At 37.9% G+C, this 24,490-nt stretch overlaps 1 protein-coding gene across 1 annotated transcript in view; it reads right to left on the bottom strand.

The window, feature by feature from the left end:
- Positions 1 to 24,490, bottom strand: part of LOC141436383 (potassium channel subfamily K member 6-like) — an 86,525-nt gene that overhangs the window by 35,459 nt on the left and 26,576 nt on the right. The window contains exon 2 of the mRNA XM_074099334.1: positions 4,326 to 4,434. Within this exon, the coding sequence (XP_073955435.1) occupies positions 4,326 to 4,425 (100 nt within the window). The 5' untranslated portion in view covers positions 4,426 to 4,434. The remainder of the gene's footprint in view (positions 1 to 4,325; positions 4,435 to 24,490) is intronic.

The raw sequence follows: 24,490 nt of genomic DNA, 5'->3' as shown, positions 1-24,490 counted from the left end.
ACGATTCTGTTTCTTTGAACTAGTATTGGGACACTACGTGTTCATTCATAGGAATGAAAAATCTAGTAAATGGACTATAGAAATTTGGCTTTGTTCATTTACTAGATACCTACTAACCCTATGTATGAACAACGTAGGTAACGATGGACGTGATCGAAATGCACGATAGTTTTACTTCCTAAATTGGACTTTTTAATAATATTAGATTGTACAACAAGAGCATAAAACAAGCCATTTTACCCAAGACGTTCATATAGTCACCCGAGCCGGTACAACGAGGGTGGATAGACACGTCGAGGAGAAAATAAGGATTGCGAGGAAGGAAATAGGACAGTTAAAACAATTGTTCAGTTAATGTGTACCTTTTATTTGTCATGAATTACTATATAAATATATATTTTTTGTTTTATTGATTTATTTTGAACGATTTTTATTTTTATATAATTAAAAATGATTAAAAAATGATGTAGATTTTGCTTGTAGTAAGTTGCTTATTGTTATTAGCCACAATCTATAATTAAAAATTGGGTTGTTAAGATTTTTTTGTCCCAAATGATGATACTTTTAACTAATTAGAGACTGATTACAGACTGATTAGAATACGAGTATCAATGGAGTTTAATGTTTGTTATTTATTAAGTTTTATTATAAAGCTCGGATTATCGTCACTGAAAAAATCTCGTACTTATCTAAAATCAATATGTCAACAAAATTGAACCTTGATATAACGTCTATAAAGTTCACTCGGAAAAATTATCTATTTTGAGGTACGAGTTTTTAAAAAAAGTAAATTAATCAAGATATTAAGGTGCTTAATTTGTACCTACTTTAATAGAATTATATATATATTTTTGTAATACAGAAACAAAATTGGAATACTGAAGGTGCTGTACCTACCTCAAGATTTTATATAATAATAACTGAGCCCTCTTGTTCTGAGAGGAGGCCTGTGCCCAGCAGTGGACTTATATAGGCTGGGATGATGAACTGAAGAAGAAGACTTCGTTTTATGTTAAAAATGCTTTTCTAAATGTTGATTAAAACTAACTAAATAATGTTCATTCACTGGGTTTTACTCTGTTCATTCATTAACTTTTTCGTTCATTTACTAGGTTTTTGGGTACTTTTTTATAAATTCTTCCATAACTCAAAAACTATACACGTAATAAAAAATCGCAGAAATTAAATTCTTGTTTATTAAATAACGATTGATTAAATTACATAAAACCATTACAATTATTAATAAGTACAGAGTAGTGATTTTTCAAAGTAGAAAAGTTTCTTAAGTGTTCATTCACTGGAGGTTTTACCCTACGCTACTTTCCACTCATCCCACATTATTGTAACAATAACATTTTTAGTTTTCATTTCTTTTGCGTGTGATTTAACATTTATATTATGAGACTTAGCAGCAGATAAAGTCCATAGTGTAGTCCGTCCGTAGTGTAGGCGGAACGACATTCGATTACCAAGAAATTATATTAAGAGTACTTTAAATATTATATACTAGCTGTTGCCCGCGGCTTCGCCCCCGTTGTAATTTTTCCAAGTTTTCTTCCATAAAAACCTTCTCCTGACAATAACGAACACAACAAAATAAGAATAAGCGAAATCGGTCCAGCCGTTCCCGACTTTTGCGCTTAGCAACACATTTTGCGACTCATTTTTATTTATATAGATTTACCGGCTGAATAAAAGTCGGTGTTAATGAGGAAAAAGTTTAAGACAGTTCGATGAATAAGTCAAGTTGAAGAAGTTGGGTCTGTCAAACTGCGAAACAATCTGGAGGGCTACTACGGAATTCGAAAATCGAAGTTCGTGTCGTACCGTCCCGCTGATGCTTATGTCGTTTATTACGAGAGTGAGAGGGACGGTACGATACGAACTTCGATTTTCGAATTTCGTAGTAGCCTCCCTGGCCCTATACTAACTACGAAGTGCAAAGTTCGAACTTCGTATCTCACCGTCGCGCTGACGCTAATATTATTATATTAAATACGAGTGAGAGGGACTTCGATCTTCGAATTTCGTAGTAGCCCTAGTATTTGGTACTTGTATTTGAGCTATTCAGGCTACTCGTCTAACGACCTTTGACGACCGGATGGCTAAGTGGTTAGAGCACCTGACTACGAAGCTTGAGGTCCTGGGTTCGAATCCCGGCCGGGGCAGATATTTGTGTGAATAACACGAATGTTTGTTCTCGGGTCTTGGATGTTTAATATGTATTTAAGTATGTATTTATCTATATAAGTATGTTTATCCGTTGCCTAGTATCCATAGTACAAGCTTTGCTTAGTTTGGGACTAGGTCAATTGGTGTCAAGTGTCCCATGATATTTATTTATTTATTTAGAACACTTGTCCGGAAAAACGTGCGAGTTCCGGCTTCCATTTACAGCTTCACACTCTTGCACTATTTTTCTTGAAGTTTTAAACTGCGATTAAAGGAAACAATATCAGAATAGGTACTAACGACTTTGAGATGTGATCTGATTCACTAAATTCAGCTGCGATTTCGGAACCGACTCCGCTTGAAGATTCCAACTCCTTTAAATGAGTTAATCTGGTTCTTTCGAGCGATCATAAATTTGTGTAGCGAAGTGATTCCGCTCAGTCCGATAGCTGACTCCGTCCGATCGATTCGCTACCAAGCTTCCTACCGTAGGAAGCCCGTGTTGCTCTAAGGTACCGAGGCACTGAATTAGGTACCGATTCGCCAGTGACCAGTTATTTTGAATCTGTAACTCAATTCGGATTTACTACCGGCATACCGGCTCAGCGTCCGACCGATCATATCCGATCCGATCCGATGTGATTTAACGAAAGCGAAAAGAGTGAACCGAGCCGCTCGATCCAATCGGACAAAGTTAGCAACTCCGCAGAGTCGATTCTTTTTAATTCCTCTTTATTGTTTATCTTATATTTTTTTCACTCTGCGTGCCTGTTTTTGTATCGCTTACCTACTATTTATGGTGTACAATAAAGAGTCATTGTATTGTACACATATAGTATTCTTGTTAATTCCATTCCAAAAGCTGTTACAGATAAGTAAACGCTTTTTTAGGAACCACTTCGACCTAAGAGCGTTATCACAAAACAGTCCTAACCTTGCAGTCTCTGGGCTATTCTCTTAAAAGTTGTACTTAACCAAACTTTTTTCTGGGATTTTGAAAAAAAGTGTCCAAAAATTTTATATTCTGTTCTGTTACCTTTCCCTTCTTGTATGAGAGTAACGGAACGGAATTACAAAAAATATGTGCAAAACTTGGGACACTTTTTTCACCTATTAAAATCGATAGTACTCCTGATTCCGAGTAAGTAGATATAACATAAAAATTAATCCCAGAAAAAAAGATTGGGTCCAAAGAAAATGGCCACTCTAGTCCGGTCACGTCTCACAAAAACCTGCAAAAAGCGGCCTTCGTCACAACGATTTATAACACTTCCAGACGGAATGGAAAACAGAAAGTTTTAAAAATCTGCGAAACTTGGGTGGCAGAGAAAAGAGCGGTAAGTAATTTTTTTACCATCCCAGCCTATATACGTTCCACTGCTAAACCTGCTGAACACAGGCCTTCTCTCAGAATGCTCTACTATCTCGTCGCCGAGTGACGGAAACCTTCGCAAATACAGCTCAAATTAAAACCCCGATTTGAGGAGAAAACCGTTAAATACCGCCGAACCTTTAAATTATTTTAGTCCCTTTGAAACTTAATCTCTTCTCTTCATGTTATTCAGAATTCTAAGAAAACACGCTATTGACTAAACACGATATTGAAGGCTGTCTAGTGCTTTGAAAGAACACTAGGTGATTTTAATAGCCCGTAATGCTTCTATTAAAATGATTAGGTAATACGTTTTATGTTTAACGGTTCAACTAATTACAAGCTTTTATTTAACTTGCAATATATTTACCATCAGCCAAATATGTGGTCTACCACCCTAAAGTTGATAATCGTTTGCATGTCATAAAACAATAATGCCAAAAGACGTGTCTGTCAACTTGAAAGTTCGACTTTAGCGACATATTCGTTTGATAGGAACTTGTTTAAAAATTGATAGACCACTTATTTGGTTGATGGTACCTAGGTACGGGTTAAATCTTGCAAGGTAAATTTGACCCATTACCAGTGCAGTGGTCTGATTGACTTGTAATTTGTGTAAATCTGGTGACAATAGGTCAGCCAGGATCGCCCAGACGAGTCTCCTCTACTTTATCCAGAAATAATCATTTTTTAGTTAGCAATGGCATTCACTATTTGGTCGTTTCTTTCTGACGGGGCACTGGTGCAACTTTCAGAAGGTGGGGTTATGTTGATGACTTACCGAGCGTGAGGTAAGCTGCCATGGTGATGGCCAGACCCAAGACCCGCAGCCAGGGCATCGAGCGCGCGTCCGCGATGCATCCCGGCATCACCAAACGCATATTTCAGTTCTGAAACAAAATAAAAAATATTTACTTTCATTTCAGAAACTCGCCTTACTTACTTGGCCTACGAATGTGAACGACCACATTGATCGGTTTTTTGGAATCTTTTTGATTTTTTTTTATTTCAATTCCAAATTTTTTGCTACTTTTACGGTCATCCCGTAAAACCCATATCGAAAATACAAACTGAAATATAGATGCATAGAAAAACCAGAAAAATAAGACCAGCGCTGAGAATTGAACCCAGGTCCTTGGCATTCCGTGCCACGTGCTATACCACTACACCACCACTGGTCCAAAATAAGACCAGCGCTGGGAATCCAGTGGGGTCCAGTAGTGGTGTAGTGGTATAGCACGTGCCACGGAATGCCGAAGACCTGGGTTCGATTCCCAGCGCTGGTCTTATTTTTCTGGTTTTTTTATGCATCTATATTTCAGTTTGTATTTTCGATATGACCACATTGATTAACAGAGAAGTATCCCATAGTTTATAGCGAAATTAAATTAGTTAAAAAACCCCCCAACATTGTAATTTCAAAGTTCAATATCTCGAAAGCGATTGAACTGGTTTTAGTAAAACTTAGCTAAAAACCACCAAGACACAACCACGCTTTCACTTGAAAAAAAACATACCTATCGAAATCTATCTATCCGTTGGAGCTGTCCATACTGTCAATACTGAGGAAGAAGCAACAGGAAATAAATGAACAATATTGTTTATCGCTTTAAAATACCTATTAATAAAATGTCTTCCGTGAGCATTGGGCTTACACAACAATCAGCCAGATAAAGCGTTGACGAGTTGAAACAATTTTAAAACATTTCATTTGCATTCGCTCGCTTAACACAATGTCAGACTACTTTACACGTCACTCTGTGTCATTCGCAGACTATCATTTCATCAATGTTTGCATAAACAATAGAATACGGGCACACCGAAAAACCAGCCCTATCGCAACGTGGAACATTCTAGAACCGTACTTACGAGCCTAGTATCCCATTTAAATCGATTCCAATTTGTTTGAGAGCTTTAAAATTTACGTATCCATCACGGCGAAAGGATTTATTCGAGCATTTTCGAGTTGTTCGATTGTTTTATATACCTAATCTCGGCTTGGAAAATTTTCGGTTCGGAAAAGTTTATTTACATTCTGATGTACATTACATTTAATACACTTTAAAACCGTACCATAAAAATATCGAGCATGCCACAGTGTTGCATAGTCCCCGTTTTGTTCGGAAAAAAGGGAGGACAAAGGTTTCCGAAAGACAAAACTGTCTCAAAACACAGACATTCATTGCCCCGGAACGCATATTTGCCATAACTAATTTCAGATATTGCAAAATATTCACAAAATTATTCTTATTATAAATAAACCCGCGTAGCTCACCCAAAAACTAATGAGATTTGACATTTCGGAGACCTCACGCTACACTAGCGCCCCTAGTGGCGAATTCATACGCGATAGCCCTCATTGCAAGCAAGACCGTAACGTCAAAAAACCTCACGATACTAACGCCATCTAGCGATGTTTCGCCTGTCTTTTAACCCTCATTAAATATTCCGTCAGTTAGACCATCAAAAAATCTTGGACATGTTTTTTTTTCTTATGTCAATTAAAAAAAATTAAGATAAAGACAGTTACAGTTCCGCGTGACGTCACGCGCCCCCACTCCCGAACGTTGACGCGTTGCGTCGTTGTAATTTTGTTTATTGACAAAAGAAAAAATACTTGCCCAATCCAAGATTTTCTAATAATCTAACTCAAGGACTAAGTAGGTACCCAGAATACCTATTTTGTTACCCAGGAAACTAGATGCCTAATTCTATTAAATGTTTCTTCTAAATGATACAACTAGGATACCTTATTTTCCTTCGCGATCGTGAGCAAGTGTACAAGTGTACTTACATTAAGCAGCACTTGGATATTATCCTGTTATGCGTAACTGACACAATGTTGCCAACCGGTCCTTTGATGGCCTAAGTCAATGTTGGCATTGTACCAGTCGCTAGTCCTAGACTTATTGGCTTCAGGGTGGGTGCTAGTTACTAGTTCAACGTGTTTCTGAGTAATGTATTGCTTTTAAAGTTTGCCTTCCAGTAACAAAGTATTTATTGGGATTTTTTTACTTCAAGCTAGAAGGGTTGTATTACTGAAATAATGAGCCAGTGACTTAACTGGAACACAGCATGAAAATAACTTTCTAATGACAGGGTATGTCAAAAATGTCCATGTTATGCAAACTCTCAAAACAGCTCACCCTTTTCGAGCTCTGTTTGCTACCTATTTTAGGATTTGGTTGGACTGTAATATCGTGATTATGTAAGCAACGTCCGTTTTAAATATGGCAGTCCAATTCAAACTAACCTAACCTTACCTAACCAACTTAGAAAAAATTAAAAACTCGACATTGTCATCCCAAATACGGCTGAACTAATTCTAATGAAACAAAGCTAAGATCCACCGCAAAGAAACTCGCTTACAGGTAACAAAAACCACATTAGCATCAAACTTTATAACACCCGTCTTTTTGCGTCGTGGCTTAAAAAATCAATATAAAGACTTTTCGACTATCTGTCTGTGTCTGTGTCTGCGATAAAACTCATTTCTCCGATAATTATAAACTGGGGGCCAAAGTTCCAGGCACCCATTACCTATGCACATAGGGCTCTCAAGGACTATCAAAGGCCCCACCGCAAGGTCGCGACGATCAAGAGAGCCCATCTCACCGTTAAAGCAATTATCTACGTTGAATCTGAGGTCGGAAATCAAAAGGTTCTAACTGCGTCGAAGTTACTAGCAACTTTATCACCTGAATCACGAAATTGCTTTTAAAATGAGAGTTCGTTTTACTCGGAGTTTCGAGCCTGATTTTAACTTTGATATAAAGCTCAGAAGAGTCCTTGGAAATCGAGTACACGCACATAAAGTGAGGCATTAAAGACCAAGGCGAAAGCGAAATAAAATGACTTATGTTCTAGTCCATTTTATTCTTTAGTTTCATAGTAGGTGTGAGTACCTTACTCATCATCATCAGCTGGTAGACGTCCACTGTTGAAAAAATGCCTACCCCTTAGAACGCCACAATGAACGACCACTCGCCACTTGTACTCACCAGCTGCCCACAACTCACTTGATGTTTTCAGTTCACTTAGTGGGAGGCCTGCTAAGACTTCGTCTTCCGGTTCGTAGTCATTTATCCCGCAAAATTGAATAGTTCTCGCGGGATAGCCATAAATGAATTCTACGTAGATGGGGTCGCAGGCAACAGCATATAAATATGAAATTAAGCATCTTGACGGCCAGTGATAATTAAGCCGTAATACGAAGAAGTTTTTATGTCACAAACATAAAATTCTAATATTGAGGACTAGGGGCTGGACACTGTAGATAATGAACATAAAATTCCCATCGCTGAAATTTCCTGTAACCTTCCAACCATCTGCCGTTAAATCAATTAAGGGATTACTTAAATTATAATTCTGGCTAATCACTGTCCCTGGGAGGTTTTGTTGCTAAATTATGTTAATGGAAAGATAAGATTAAGATTTAATGAGTACGCCGATGCTTGAATGATGGATGCAAAAGGGCCGGTGTAAAATTGGCCACTAGAGTACGAGGAGGTGTTTAATACTTTCTTCTTCCGCCAGTGTCAGAGAGCTTATTGTAGCGCAAAATGGCACGGGGGATTTTATTCTGTTGGTCGTAGACGTTCCCGAGAGAGTTAACTTAAGAATATTTCTTGAACAGCATTTTAACAGCGGGATTATTATGTAGATCCGTGTCAAATTACCGTTTTCTATCACTAAGAGTCTCTGATCTATGCCGAGACATACGAGAGACAGACACGGCGAAACTAAAACGGAACACTAAAAACAATCTCGTCTTCTGTCATATTTGACACTTTTGAATAAATTGCCAGGTGAGATTCCCATTTACGCGCCCCACAGTTCTTCCAATAAGTCAAAAACTGTTGACAGGCGTAAGCCGATTTGCGGAACCTCATAACTCACTGCCTCACTCCGTTGCCATCATAATTTAAAAGGTCCTGAAAACGCTGGAAGATAATTTATTAAAGGGGTAAAGTGGGAACGCTAGGCATTATTTAAGAGGTATTACACTGCTTTTAACTAGCGTGAATATTTATGGAACCTCAACGCTATGCCCGCTAATAAGTCCGGGTGAAATAAAATTTTCAGAGCCCTTGGTGTTGCACATATTCAACGATATTGTACATCATGAGGTAGACAGAAAAATAAATATCCTCACTTTACACTTTACAGTAACAGTAGAAGTAACTGTTTTTTTTTTTCATTTTATTCTATCAGTTTGTCGCCGTGAATATTATGTTTTAAATCTAAGCCACGAACTAACAGACAGGGCGAGTCAGTTAAAAAGGGACGGTTAGTTGAATATATACATATGTAGGTACGCGATTGATACGACTGGAATGTCATCATAATAGTATGATATGACATACAAATCCCTTGTATGGGCCTATTTAAGCGCGCGCGCGTGTGTGTGTGTGTGTGTTTGTGTATGAGGTCCTATTACGACAGCTAAACAAAAGCAACTAGTTCGCAGCATTGGCTCAATATTTAGTTTCGAGAATTTGGTCAAAAAATTGGTTGCACTGAGATGCTACAGCAGCTAATTTGTAATGGGATAATTACTTAATCAATTTACGAAAAATCAGACTAAAAGATAATATTGAAAAAAGAGCCATCTAGCGGGACTTTGACCATGAGCTAACATCGTCTTCAACATTCCACCGTATTTTACCCTGTATTGTTTTTTGTTTGGTTAAAATCTTGCAAGTTCATTTGATCCATTTGGTACAACTAACATACGGTAGCATGGTGAAAGGTTATGTTGTTCTGAAGATGAACTCAGGTTGAGTTCGAAACGCATCAGTGTTGTGTGATGGTGGTGATGATAGTTGAGTTAGTGTGTGTTCTTACAGTGAAGAACAGCATGAACACGCATTGTTGCATAGACAGACATACCTAGCTATCGTAACGTCGCGGGTGAGCAAAGTAATTGTTATAATTTCATTGATATGGACTTTGCAAAGTGACGCCTTATTCAATAAATTAGTAAAAAGAACATTAAAAAAGCATGCACTCAAATGTATTTTTTTCTAAAAACTTATTCTAGGTATTACCAAAGTTGTGTTATCAGAGATTCGCTTCACTGAAGGCCAGCGTCGTAGCCAGCCGGAATGATAGCGCAAATCTAAGGCTTACGTTGTGAGTCCGGTACCCGCCTGGCTCCTGTTAGCTTTGTGCGTGTTATGTCCGGGTTACAAGACAAATATTACCGAATTCAACTGGTTATCGAATTTAGTTCCATTAAAACAGGCCGTTTTGTTATGAACCTTAATATTTGAGCCATTTGAAAAGAACGACTAGAACGAGATACTCGTACTTTTTAAGAACCTTAATTTTAACGTCCAAAGAGCATTTTTAACCGAGTTATCAAATTACGAGGACTTATGAGAGCGTTTTTAACATTATCCGATCTGATATCGGTATCGGACGACGATGCGATATCGGGGCAAAAAAAAAAAATTAAATATGTACCTTTCTTGCACATTGTTCGGCCCGATATCGGATATCGAGCCGACACCGATATGTTAACGGCACCATCGGACGCCCGTGGCTGTCGGACGATAAATCTGAATTGTCTCTGTGTGCGCAGAGCCCGATGCGTGGCGGCCATTTTGAGCCGACCGTATCGGAACGATTTTGTCGGAAATATGTGAAAGCAGCACATGGTGTCGGCTATCGGATGTCGTCTGTCGTCGTCCGTTACCGATATCGGACCGGATAGTGTGAAAACGCTCTGACGCGTTAGATAAAACGAAATAAAAAGATTCTAAATTCGAAAACACGTTACGCGTTTTCTCGATAAGACCAAGCCAGAAAGATTCCCCCCGAAAACCCACCAGTTTCTAAGATCCCAATCACACACAAATTAGTAAAAAATAGGCAGTCGTGATCTCTTACCATCAGGATACCTTCTTGCTCGTGTGCCTGCCATCCAGTCGAATAAAAAAAAACATTTTACTGTTGCACTTACTCGAACCATGCACCCGACCAATCCTATCCTACTAATATTATAAATGTGAAAGTTTGTGAGTGAGTGAGTATGTTTGTTACTTCTTCACGCTGAAACGGCTGGACAGATTTGAATGAAATTTGGCCAAAAAGTTAGTTTATAACCTGGATTAAAACATAGGATACTTTTTTCCCGATATTCCCACGGGATAGGAATAAATATCGAAATAACAATGTATCTAATGATTTACGCGTGCGAAGCCGCGGGTAAACGCTAGTTTTGAATAATATGAGATATCGATCGAAGTGCTACGATTAAATATTAATGAGGTCAAGCGTTTATTGATTTAGGGTCGGACAAATGGAAATGTAAGCGCCTGTCTGTTAAAAAGTGGACGTGTTATATTAAGATAAAACTTCGTTTTTTCGCCAGGAATTATTAAATTAAAATTAAATTAAATATTCTTTATTCTGAACAGCATCCATAGGGGGTTAGTAGTTATACAAAAGAAAGAACTTAATAGTACATAGTGTCAGTGAAACTAATACATTTAAGCCCATTAAAACCATAAATGTGAAATGAGAGCCAAGTTCAATATTATGTATTTTTATTATGATATATGTCTTGGTTGTCGATTTCAACGACAGTACAGGATTCTCTTGTCTCGGATTCAACAAGAGCCTTCGATAATGCCGCGGGCGAGGCGTTGTAGCCCAAAGTTATATTATGTAGACTTGCAGCGACGTAATATTGACGAACATACACATATTAGGTTGCACATAATATGTAGTATGTATTTAAATAAGTAAGAGAGTAAGCTTTAAAAGTACTCGCGAATGCAAACTAACGTTGGATGAAAACCTGAGCAATAACGTGTACCTACCCATTTATGTACACTTAGATTTAGTTAGCAGTTGAAGTTTATAAAACAATGGCCAACCCCTCCATGTTTTTAAAAGACCTATCCAACGATACCCCACACTATAAGGTTAGTCGAGAAAAAAAATCACTAGGCGTCTATTGGAGGTACCCTAAAAAATGTTTTTGTTTTTTTATTTCACCACTGTCGGCGTAACTGATATGTATAGTCATGCCAAATTACAGGCTTTCTAGTAGGTACTAACGGTCTCTGAGCTTAGCCGCGGACGGACAGACAGACGGATTAACTGACTGGAGCTTCCAGAGTTGCCCTGTTAAAAATCAATCGGATGAAATCGACCGGTAGCAATTTCTATTCAAACAAACAGCCAGCCATAAGAAAATTTATTGATAGAACATCAATACTCGTATATTTCAGGGACCGTATTGAATGAGTGAATGAGATTGTGACCGGCATCGATCCTGACCAATCACAGCCCGGTTGAGTGACGCCGCAATCAGATGAGTCGCAGAGTGCTACCAGGCTCGCAGTAGGGTGACCTTTTGTTACTGTAAATCTCGGACAAGCAATAAAAAAAGCATATACCTCGTTGAGTTTCTTGCCGGATTCACTCAATAGAGGTTGTTCTGAACCGGTGGTAGTTTTTTTGACATTATGAAAAAACACTTATGTGCTTGTTATAGCCTAAATTGAATAAAGATATTTTGACTGCATTTTAAAGTAATGCGTAAATACCAAATACATACACAAGTATTTATCGCTTTTTGCTCTTGCATAGCCGATCTAATATAATCTAACGGCAGCGAAAGCTAATTAGCAGGGATCTTAAAATGCGAGCAAAATCGATTGAAATGACTTATGAATATCATGACAACCCCAACTTCAATGATTTTGCTCGCATTAGTCTATGGTTTAGTACCTAGCTCTATATTTGAAACTAGTGGCCCTGTGAGCTGTATGTAGAGTAGACCTCGCAAGTATTACAAACTGGCTAAAATATCTCTTTCTCTTCCCCCATGGCTCCGTCATTTTGAAAAATTCCAAAAACTGAATAGACAAAAAAAAATTTAATTATCGAACCTGCTCGCAAAATTACATAAGATTTGATTGAGAAATGCGACCTAGTTAGGAGAGCAGTAGAACATTCAAAACAATTTCACCCACGCTAAAACGAAGACGCATTGCTAGCGCTTCGCGCTCGTTCACTCAATAATTTTATAGGAAACTAATTTATGCAATAAAATTTCATCTTATTTGGCTGTACCGCTATGCCACGTGCCCGTGAACTCACAGATCACAAAATCAAAACGTTTAAGCTGTCTACTGAAACGCAAAGGTGACAAAGGTTCTTTTACATTCCTTTTTTATTACTAGCGCTTTGAAAAAGATCGTCTGTGGTAAGAGGAAATGACAGGAACTTTATTTTTTCACAAAAGAAATCTAAATCTCTCGACATTAATACCTATTTCCTTTAGTCACGCTATAATTTGAGGGCGTCTTTACCAATTTAATCCATCTTAGTTTAGTATTACTTTATAGAAGGATTTTGCAGATAAAAATTTAAGAAACTTGCTCATATAATTTGAAATTTAAGAAACTTAACAACCATAAAAAAAAATATAAACTTTGCATTACCAAAGTTACAAAGGTTAGTTAAGGTTGCATTATAACCGTTACGATTAGAAACGTAGCGTGTGGATTTTTACGTAACGATGTAATTTTTCGGTATTCCTACGGGAATGTTTGTGGAATCTCGGAATTTTGGACGAAATTTGGTATGTAGATAGCTAGGAGTCCGGAATAACACGTTAGTCACGGAAGTTGAGGTTTTGACGACCAGATAGCCAATTGGTTAGAGAACCTGACTACGAAGTGGGAGGTTCCGGGTTCGAAATGCGGCCGGGGCAGATATTTGTATGGATGAGATGAATGTTTGTTCTCGGGTCTTGGACGTTGAATATGTATTTATTTATAAATTATGTTTATCCGTTGCCCAGTATCCATTATACAAGCTTTGCTTAGTTGGGGACTAGGTCAATTGGTGTCAATTGTCCCACGATATTTTATCATCGGCCTATCTTAGTCCACTGCTGGACATAGGCCTCTCCAGATGTTTGGATGTTTGTTACTCAATCACATCTAAACTGCTGAACCGATTTGATTGATTTGATATTCAGTTTGCAGATAGTTTGATTCTCTGGAAAGGACATACAATAGTTTTTATCCCGGAAAATTGCATAGTTCTCGCGGGATAGCGATAAACGAATACTACGCGGTCGGAGTCGCGGGCAACGGCTAGAACCAAATATTAACGACTTTTAAAGAAGGTCAAGAACCAGCAAATCTTTTAAAAATATGGATCAATAAATGTTTCGAATGATTAAGTACATTTTTTTTATTAACTAAACAACTCAATTACAAAATGTCCTGATAAAGCTTAACGCATGGTCGCACTGCACTAACCCAGTTCACCTCATCTGAAAGGTTTGACGTCTGTACATCTGTCATTTATAGTGAGACATTTCGTGCTTATTGACACGTCAAATTGGGTCTTCCAGGGTTTCCTAAAGCGTCTAAGTCCAGGACTTGTCAAAACAATAAAAAAAGTTTTTAAGAAAGAACCACTACTTACTTATATGGTTTGCCCGGTTTGCTGCATTGCTTATCATTATGAAATTAATTTATTGATTGATTTAGACGTTACTTTGCGGAGGTCCTTATCATCGTAGAGTCTAAATACACATATTTTAACCTCTACCATACTACTACCTTCTACCTTGCTACTTCGCAACCATTTTAGCTACGGATTAAAAGGGTAAAAGGAGGGGGCTTATTATCAGAAGGAACAAAACATATTCTCTTCTAGAAAAATAAACACTCTACATAATTTATTGAATCAGGCGTTAGTTTGCGGAGGTCCATATCAATGAACTAAAATAATTTATTTGCTCACCCGCGACCTTCTTTCCGTGGCTTTCCTTTTTTGAGTCTAACACCTGGTAGCATGGTGTACGGTTGTGTTGCTCTGAAGATGAGCTCTGGTTGAGTTCGAAACACGTCAGTTTATAGTGGTGGTGGTGGTAGATGGGTTTGTGTGATTTGTGTGTGTTCTTACAGTGTGGAGGTGGAGGAACTGCATGAACACGCATATTGTACATAGACTTAGCTATCATAAGGTCGAGGGTGAGCAAAGAAATTCTTTTAGTTAATTAAATAAATATTCTGAATTTTAATACTTAATCTAAGCGTATCGTAATAAATAATCAAGGGTCGGCAGCCAGTTCCCGGCACGGTAAGCCCACTATCTGGTTTCCAGCCAATTACCTCGAAGGCTTTAGATACACGACATTGCGTAGAACTGACTTAAGCCTCCATTATGTGAAGGTAAACGAGGTTATATGGTTAGGGCCTCATTTTCGTGCTTGTGAATTGAAATCGGAAACAAATATTTTTGAAAATTAGATTTTCTTATGAAAAAAATGGCAAATAACCCAAAAATTCATAAATTATAATATTTAATAATATACAATTACTTTGTTCACCCGCTTTGTTTTGCTTTGCTTTGTCGCGGGTGAGCAAATTAATTGTTTTTATGTAGTTCATTGATATGGATCTCCGCAAAGCTGCAAGGTAACGCCGAATTCAAACTACTTAATACTAAATAATACTAAATTAATTACCAATTGAGGTATGGATTAATTTAGGCTTTACTTTGCGGAGGTCCATATCTCGCTTTTCCGGTAACAACCATCCATTTTATTTGACAACGGATGTGTGCTCGGTGTTGCTAGCTTTGAGAATGAGCTCGTAGAGTAGAGGGTCATACTCTACGAGCTATAATTTCATAATTTCAATCATTAGTTTCATCAGTTTAACATTGATTAGTTTGGTGTTAATTTATAAATAAATAAATTTATTAATAAAGAAATAAGATAGGATCATTTTTTTTTGAAATAGTTATTTTTTGACGTTAGAATGAGGATTAGCGCCTGAAAGGGAGTTGTGGACGTCAAGAGGCTGTTGCTGACCATTTTGATACTATACATATAGAGTATTTAAAAAATTTGGTACTTTTGGCGCCCAATTTTGCTAACTATTTTACTGTGACTCAAGACAAGACAGAGCGAGATAGAGTTCCCGCATCGGATGGTGCGTGGAATATATTGAAAATGTGTGTGTATACTTCTCAATATTTACTTATGGCCGAAATGAAGACTCACTTTCGCTCTTACGTATGTAGGTGTTATCAAGATATAGTGTTGGTATAATACGTAATACCCAGCTATGACAAAGCATATAGAGCCCAGCTGGGAAATTTTTCTTTGCGATTGGATTGGAAAGGTAATCCATTACGTTTCGTAAATTAGTCTTAGCACATTTGATATTAGATTTTATTATTATATGACATTGCAATCTATTGATATACGTAAGTGTTTATTTACTTTCGTTAGTTTTTTTTCTTTGACGGTCGAAGCATTTTATACCTCTATGGGACGTAGATATAGTTTATTTAAATTTTATCATGATCGGCAAAGCTTATCCCATTTCTTATGATGTTGAGAGTCACGTACTTAAATATGGGACCCCCTACATCCCCTAATTTACTTTGTTTTGTTAGCTATAATAGTTTTGCGGATTATAAAAAAAGAATGTTTGAAAAAAGAACTTCCTGCCAAATTTCTTGCAGCGCATTATTTTTGGTCTTTCCAAATGAGCTGGAAGTATAAAAAAAAACATGTAAAAGAGCATTTTGCGGTCTACTTATAGAATAAGCGTTTTGATTTTCTTTATTGTTCTGTTACTGTTATTTTATGTGATGCCGTCTTCGTCTATTCGAATAAAACAAACAGAGACGACGTCACATTTATCCGTCAAATAAATTTAACCAACGGATGGTGAAACAGGGGGTTATAGTCTTAATAATTTTGAAGGTATGATTTGGCATGTTTATTTTTAATAATTTATCAAATTGTTCGGCAGATTTGGACGTGTCTGAGACCCGCAACGCATTCCATGACTTCATCTTAGATAGATTCTTAAAACTTAAATTCGGCATAGTACCTTATGCATAATATGTATTATAGTAATTCCCACGGTGTAGAAAACTAGTCTACTTTCTGCGAAGCCGCGAGTAAGTTTAAAATAAAACTCAAACCATTCTTATACAATTAAATAACCACAAAACAGAAAATCCCAAGAAGCAAAAACTGAACGGCGACGGAGAAAAGACAAGGTTTATTCACAAGAAAATAATGTAACAACCGTAATTTTAAACAAAAACGTTTCTCAAAGTGAGATGGGTCGCTACGGCGATTAGCATCCGGAAAACTTGTTTGACAGCTCCAGGGAATAGAAGAAGACGGTCAGAATAACGTAAGTAAAATAAAATGAATGATGAATCGCTGACACGTTAGTTTACATTGCTTTGAAAGTTTTTTCTTTCTAAATTCTAACAATACCGAGAATAGAACATGTTGAAAAACTGGAAAAGTGCAACTGGAGCAGGAATCGAAACCAGTTTGTCATCATTTCGCGACACGAAATAAAAATAGTATCGAAAATACGAACTGAGACATGGATGCACAGAAAAACCAGAAAAAGAGACCAGCGCTGGGAATCGAACCCAAGTCCTCAGCAATCCGTGCTGCGTGAAAAAATGACGTGTAAAAGTGCCCATTGCGGCCTATTTACTGAATAAATCATTCGAATTTTGAATTTGAATTTGCTTGGTGCATAATATGGTGATAGGAGAAGCACATTTTATGGTCTTGCTGTAGAATGTACTTTTTTGTTTGCAAAAATTATAGTCAATATCGCATGCTGCACGTAGGATTCCTTGAAAATTTCTGTACGAGTAACTTAGTCTTAATAAGTTATATTCGGCACGAAGCCTTGGTTAATTAAGCGTTACTTATTCTGTACATGATTTGTATGTCGATGTTTGTGGCCCACTTGTAGCTTGACGAGGCTGGGGTTGTCATAAGTCAGTACAGTACTCGTTCTGTCAGGATTTTTAACCTTTGCCAGGATTGCGGCCGGACTTTGTAAATGTTAGGGTTTTTTTTTAGAAATGACCTCATTAAATGAAACAATAATAAATAAATTTACAAAGTTTACACAGTTATAATGAATGAAATCATAAAATGTAAGTACATAGTAAGTAATTCACAAAATCATTAATATTTATTTAAAAACAATTTAAGTAACGTAGGATAAATTACAAAGAGATCTCAATCAATATGTATCATTGTTTAAATGTTTGATATAAATAAATAAATGTTTGCTTAAAACTCTAGTAACGATCTACTTTTGTATTTGGTTTCAATTATTTATCAAATTGTCAGGACTTTTTGGGTAATGTCAGGATTATCAGGACATTTTATTTTTCATATGGCAACCCTAGACAGGGCTGGTGTGAAGGGTGTGGGCGGTTGGCGACGCCGGGGGCGAGTTATGTAAATAGAGCAAAATGTTTATGACATGTCACAGCATGATCGGGGGGGGGGGGGGTTGAATACGGAAAGTGGATAAGGTTTATAATGAAAAGATATTGCTAAATCATTGTATTCATAAAATAACTAAAATCGAAAGATGAAATAGTATTTTATGCAACTGTATCGTAATTGGGGTCCTTAAAACACGAGTGTGGGTTTAAGCGTAGCCGAGTTTCATAATAGGGTCACATGAGTGTTTTAAGGCCTGATTACGTACAGCTGCATCAAATATTTTATCTATATCCATACATTAAATCCTCTATCATGACATGTGTTCAAGAACCATTGAGAATGACTTGCATTAACGAGAACTAGGTAGGTATGTCTGCCCCACGAGCTGCGCCCGCTGCACGTGGTCGCGGCGCCCTCCCCCCCCCCCCCCTATTACGATACAGATCCATTACGATGCAGCCGTGTTAATAATAGAATCCAATATCGTAATGCTGGTCATTACCTATGGTTTTTGAACGCATAATTGAGGATTTACTGTATGGGTGTAGATAAAAGTATTTTGAACATGAAACTCAATCAAGTTTTATAGTATCTAGTCAAATAAATAAACATAATTATAGACAACAGTAGATACCTAGTTAGTAGGGAGGTAAACAAAATCCAGGGGGGCAGCTGCCCCTCCTTGAACCCCAGGGTACGCCCATGTCGATTTAAGATGTGAGTTATCCGTTACAATATTATTCAATAAAAGAAAAAAGTAACTAATAATAACCATCACCATAATTAGCCGTAAGATGTCCTCTGTTGGACATAATTATGCTTCTCCCATATATACCTCCAGTTGCTTCGGTTACTTGTACTACTTATTCTGTGTTTCGGTTTAAACCGGCTTGCATCGTTGGTTCCTACGCTGCGCTTGCCGACCCGCGGTTCGAGATCTTGCTGGCCCCAACGGCCATCTGTCCTCCGTGACATATTATGACCTGCCCATTGCCACTTAAAAAATATTTAAAATCGGGTTGAAATCCCAAAATGTCCACCGTTACAAAGTTAATGAAAGCCACGATGTAATTCTTGGGAATTCCCCTAGAAATTTACGTAGCAAAAGCCCGGAAGTTCAATTCATTGCTGGTTCTAATATGCGTGCGAACACTAACCCCCTGTTTCAAAATTCATTGATTAAGTAAATTTATCTGACGGATAAATGTGATGCCGTCTCTGTTTGTTTTATTCAAATAGACGGAGACGGCATCACATTTATCCGTCAAATAAAATTAATCAATGGGTGGTGGAACAGCCCCTTAGCATACAAATATTACCCAAGTATACAGCGCTGTCTAAACAGCGTTCTTCAATGAAATCAACAAACAACTCCTTACGCCTAGTCCCCTAATTCCTAAGGTGCTGGCTTCTCCAAAGGGTGTTTGCTCGACTTGTTTGCTCTCGAGCCTGGTGTGACCTTGGCCGTGTCTCAGGGTGGCATGGTAACTGTCTGCGACACGCATTTTAATGCTACGTACGATGTATGAACTGAGTATATCAAGGAAAGCACAGCCGAACCAATGATTCCTGACCCACCGTAGAACGCTCTCACAGTAAGGGGATGTTTGATTAATTTTTCACTTCTCATGCTCTTAAAACGTTGCTTTAGACTTTAGTCACTGCATATCGGGACTAAAGCTCCTTTTTATTCTCTAGGGATTAAAGTATTTTTTTTCCAATTTAAGTTGGAAACCCCTAAACAGCCAACACGGCGTTTGTGAGTGGAGGATTTTTAGAACGTAACTGCGCAAAAATATAAAAAAACAAGATTTAATTTAGTGAAACACAATAATGATTACGAATATGAATCTATTCAATTATATTAAGGATTAATTCATTTTATTATGCATAGTCCAATTCGTTTTAAAATAAGTAGTTTCAACACACACACTACTTACTCGCCGCACAACTTGTTCGTTTAGCTGCCTACTTTTTATTTCGCCCATTTTTGCTAAAATTTAGTAACTTAATCAAATAAATTGTTTGAATAAATTTTGATTTTGATTTTTTGATAATTACACTCGAACTATAGCCACCCACGCTCTGCTCAAGTGGCTAAACATCTCGTGTCATTATGGCCTGCCTTAGTCCCTCGTTGAACAATCTACTATTATTTGACGGATATAATGTGACGCCGGCTCCGTCTATTCGAACGAAACAAACAGAGACGGCATCACATTTATCCATCAAATAAATTTAATCAATGGATGGTGAAACAGGGGGTAAGTGTCATAATGAGTTCTCTAGTCAAACAATACGATGTTATTATGAATTTTTCTACGAAAAGTTACCACAGTGGGTCACGATTCAATGAGGGCTATCGCGTATGAATTCGCCACTAGAGGCGCTAGTGTAGCGTGAGGTCTCCGAAATGTCAAATCTCATAGTTTTTGGGTGAGCTACGCGGGTCTATTTATAATTAGAATAATTTTGTGTATATTTTGCAATATCTGAAATTAATTATGGCAAATATGCGTTCCGGGGCAATGAATGTCTGTGTTTTGAGACAGTTTTGTCTTTCGGAAACCTTTGTCCTCCCTTTTTTCCGAACAAAACGGGGACTATGCAACACTGTGGCATGCTCGATATTTTTATAGTACGGTTTTAAGGTGTATTAAATATGATTTTAATTTAAACTTTGTTTTCACGCCCGTAATAACAGACTTTGAAAGCCATACTTAAAAACCTCACGCAACAGTGCGCCATCTAGTGAGACAAAAAACGATAGCCCTCATTGGTTCATTCGATAGTATCGGAGGTTGGACAACATCATGGTGATTCTGATTTTCAAGGCCGCTGCTCTAAACAAGGAAGTGGTACTGCATTTGAACCAGTCTCGTAGATTCTTCAGCCACGAGTGTCATCTGCTCACGTTTCTCTTCCCGGCAAATTCCCCTGGATAATAAGATGGAGAACTCTGTAGGTACTTGGCGTTTCTCATCACATGCCAAAAAAAAACACAACTTACGGATTCAGTTTGTTAAGGCTGTTTACTGGTTATCGTACCAGTATTAGTGGTATTAACGTTTTTGGGGTTCCTTAGTCAACTAGGAACCCTAATAGTTTCGCCATGTCTGTCCGTCTGTCTGTCCGCGGGTAAGCTCAGAGACCGTTACTACTAGAAAGCTGTAATTTGACATGAATATACATATCAGTCACGCCGTCAAAGTGGTACAATAAAAAAAGGTAAAATATTTTTTTTTAGGGTATCTCCCATAGACGTAAAGTGGGGTGATTTTTTTTTTCTCGACTAACCCTATATTGTGGGGTATAGTTGGATAGGTCTTTTAAAACCATTGGGTGGTTGCTAAGGCAATTTTATATGTATAAAGCGTTTTGAATTATTTAATAAAATACGTTTTAAATTAAATAATTATTTAAGTATTACAGTTTTCAGATGCTGGAGTTTCAAAAGCTAAAATCATAGTAAAGTAGTCTGAAGTATTACAAAGGGTACTCTCCCACGCTATCACGAGTTGAACTTTGCGCTTAGTGCCTCTTGAGGGTATTACCGGCAAGCGATTAACTACAAGTAGGCTGCTAAAGGTTTACCACGAGTCTGTTGAAAAGTCCGGATAAAGTCCAAGTCAGAAACTTTCATTCAAATTACAATTTCAGGCGATTAGCATTGGAAAATAGCATCTAAAACTCTTCCATTGATTAGGAAGAAAAATCTCAGTTGAGAAGCAACCAGCCTACCTATATACACTGTAGGGTATAGGCCTTCTTTCCGAGCAGACCTGGGCCGTAGTTCCAACGCGGGCCTAGTGCGGATTGGTAACTTTAAGCAAACAAACGAATGTGTTTCCAGGTTTCTTCACGATGTTTTCCTTTACCGTGAAGCTCGTGTTAAATTTGAAATATAATTTCCCACATATATTTTGAAAAACTCAGAGGTGTGAAAGCACGATCCCTGTTTTAAAGGCTATAAGTCAAACCACTTTGCAAGTGCGACTTTTTTTAAGGAGTTATACCTAGTGCCATCCACGAAGACGCATGATTTTGACAAAATTAGACATTAATGACATTGTAATAAGAACCACGGCACGTGTCATCGTGAATGACTCTACCTATAGAATTTAATAAAATTGAAATCTGAACTGAGCCGTGGTGGCCTAGTGGTTTGACCTATCGCCTCTCAAGCAGAGGGTCGTGGGTTCAAACCCCGGCTCGCACCTCTGAGTTTTTCGAAATTCATGTGCGGAATTACATTTGAAATTTACCACGAGCTTTGCGGTGAAGAAAAACATCGTGAGGAAACCTGCACAAACCTGCGAAGCAATTCAATGGTGCGTGTGAAGTTCCCAATCCGCACTGGGCCCGCGTGGGAACTATGGCCCAAGCCCTCTTGTTCTGAGAGGAGGCCTGTGCCCAGCAGTGGGACATATATAGGCTAAGATGATGATGATGATGAAATCTGAACTGTGGCTTTTTCGTTTTTATTCACGGAACAAATTCCTATCATCAAAAGTGCTCGCAAACGTCCTGAAAAATTCCGTCGTTAGGTGACCCTACTTGAATTACCGACAATCAACTATCTACTTATTTGCGAGCAAAGCAAGTGGGTGCTAATAGGTAACAGTTTGTGCAGATCTTGTTTGAGAATCTAAAAGTAAAGTTGAAGTAATTGAGGCTAAAGTTTGCTTGTAATTAACTCGTACCTATGTAGTATCTATTAAATGTTGCAACTAACACTATAAAATAACAAAATCCTTAAATCAGACATGGAAAATCGATAGTAATACGTGTTTTTTATTTTTTACTTAAGGGTGTTGCTCTTCCATAAAAAAGTTCTCTTTCACTAGCTGGCGCTGTCTATTTGCGTGTGTGCGTGAGCTCTTGGTGTCCGTATACGGCCGTAATTGACGTTCAAAGTAAAGCAACTCGTTTGCGGCTTTGGCGGAATATTTCATTTCGAGTGTGGGATCAAAAAATCGGTTACGCTTAGATACTCCAGCCATTAGTTTTTGGTGAAATAATTCTTCATAATTTACGAAAAAAACCTAAAAAAAGGCAATATTGATAACAGCGCCATCTAACGGGACATTGATCATGAGCTAACCAGGAGCATGCCCCTTAAGCATACAGTTAGATACGAGGACGAGTGAAGCGAGCAGGAGGAAGAACTGTGACCCTAAAGCGCGTTAGTGAAGCAAGCGAAACGAGAGTGCCGCGTCAGTCCAGCGAAGCGTCAGAAGCAAGTCCTTTCATATTTTTTAGACATCTTGCATTTAAGACATCCTGCTTATTGGGCATCCCTCTTTATTGACAACTATATAGCTCATACTAGAACTGACATTAAAAATAAACTCAGTTGACTATACAATTCAAATGGATGAACATATATGTAGTAAGCGGCGGTATTCGGCATATTTTACTCTGTTAATAATAGCCTGTGTAGGAGTATAGCAGGCCCCGAATACATAATCATAAATTTGGATCAATACAAATACCTAGTACTGGCGTTCTAAGAATAGAAACGTAAGAAAAATACCGATGAAGTGCGAGCAGAGAGAGTTATTACGATGTGTTTCGATTTGTAGCGTTATTTTGCTGGCGACAAATGAAATAGCGGTTAAGTAGGCGTTTAGATTTCGGGAATTAACCCGTCACGCGTCCTAGACCCTAGCTTTTTTTTGCGGGAAATGTCCTAGATACTACTGGTAGACTACTAGTAGTCTCTAGGACGTTTTCCGCACAAAAAAGTTAGGGACTAATGTAGAGTCTTGGACGCGTGACGGGTTAACGTGCCTAGTGTACCTAGGTAGGTACCATCAGCCAAATAAGTGGTCTATCAATTTTTAAACAAGTTCCTATGAAATGAATATGCCGCTAAAGTCAAACTTTCAAGTTGAGATACACGTCTATTGGCATTATTGTTTTGTGACATGCAAACGATTATCAACTTTAGGGTGGTAGACCACATATTTCGCTGATGGTACATTAAAGTGTTCTGTGCCTTGCCCAGTTTTGGAATAGGACGGTTCCATAATAGGACGGATTCTGTAGATATCGTAAAAGGCAACAAGGGATCTTATGTGGAGTGGCAGCAGCGCAGCGGTTCTGCGGTGTGGAAGCCAAAGGGCAAACACTATACTAAATATTTTTGCAAGAAAACCTTCATAAAGGTTCGCTACTGATAAAAACCGACGACCACGATCACTCTGTCAAAAGTATAGTGTGTTAAGACAAACCTAACTTAGACTCAGTTTAGAACAGTAAAGAATCGTACAAGTTGCATTACATTGCGAAACAGTAAGGCGAATAAATTTGAAGTGATCAATTAAACGACGCAATGCAATATACTCAAATTTTTTTTGCAGGTTGTGATTGTATAATTTTGTCGCCGCCTCGACCGTGGAAAATCACTATAACACGCTGACGTTCGCGATCACATCTACTATCTCTTTCTACCCTCGTCTTTTACCGTGTGTGAGAAAGAAGTGAAAACGATTGCATTATAATTCCAAGTGTGTGAAACAAGCGCTCAGGTTGTCCACCGAAATTATTTCACTCTACGCCACTGGCACATCGTAGAAATCGAAGGCCTTCACTTATAATCAAAGTTTCGATCAACCACTAGCTCAAAAGCTACTAAAAGGTGTATTCAAGGTAGCTCCATTTAAACAAAC

This window comes from Choristoneura fumiferana, chromosome 16 (genome assembly GCF_025370935.1).
Source record: "Choristoneura fumiferana chromosome 16, NRCan_CFum_1, whole genome shotgun sequence".
In the NCBI taxonomy this organism is placed as follows: domain Eukaryota; kingdom Metazoa; phylum Arthropoda; class Insecta; order Lepidoptera; family Tortricidae; genus Choristoneura; species Choristoneura fumiferana.
This window is presented reverse-complemented; position numbering and strand designations above follow the sequence as displayed.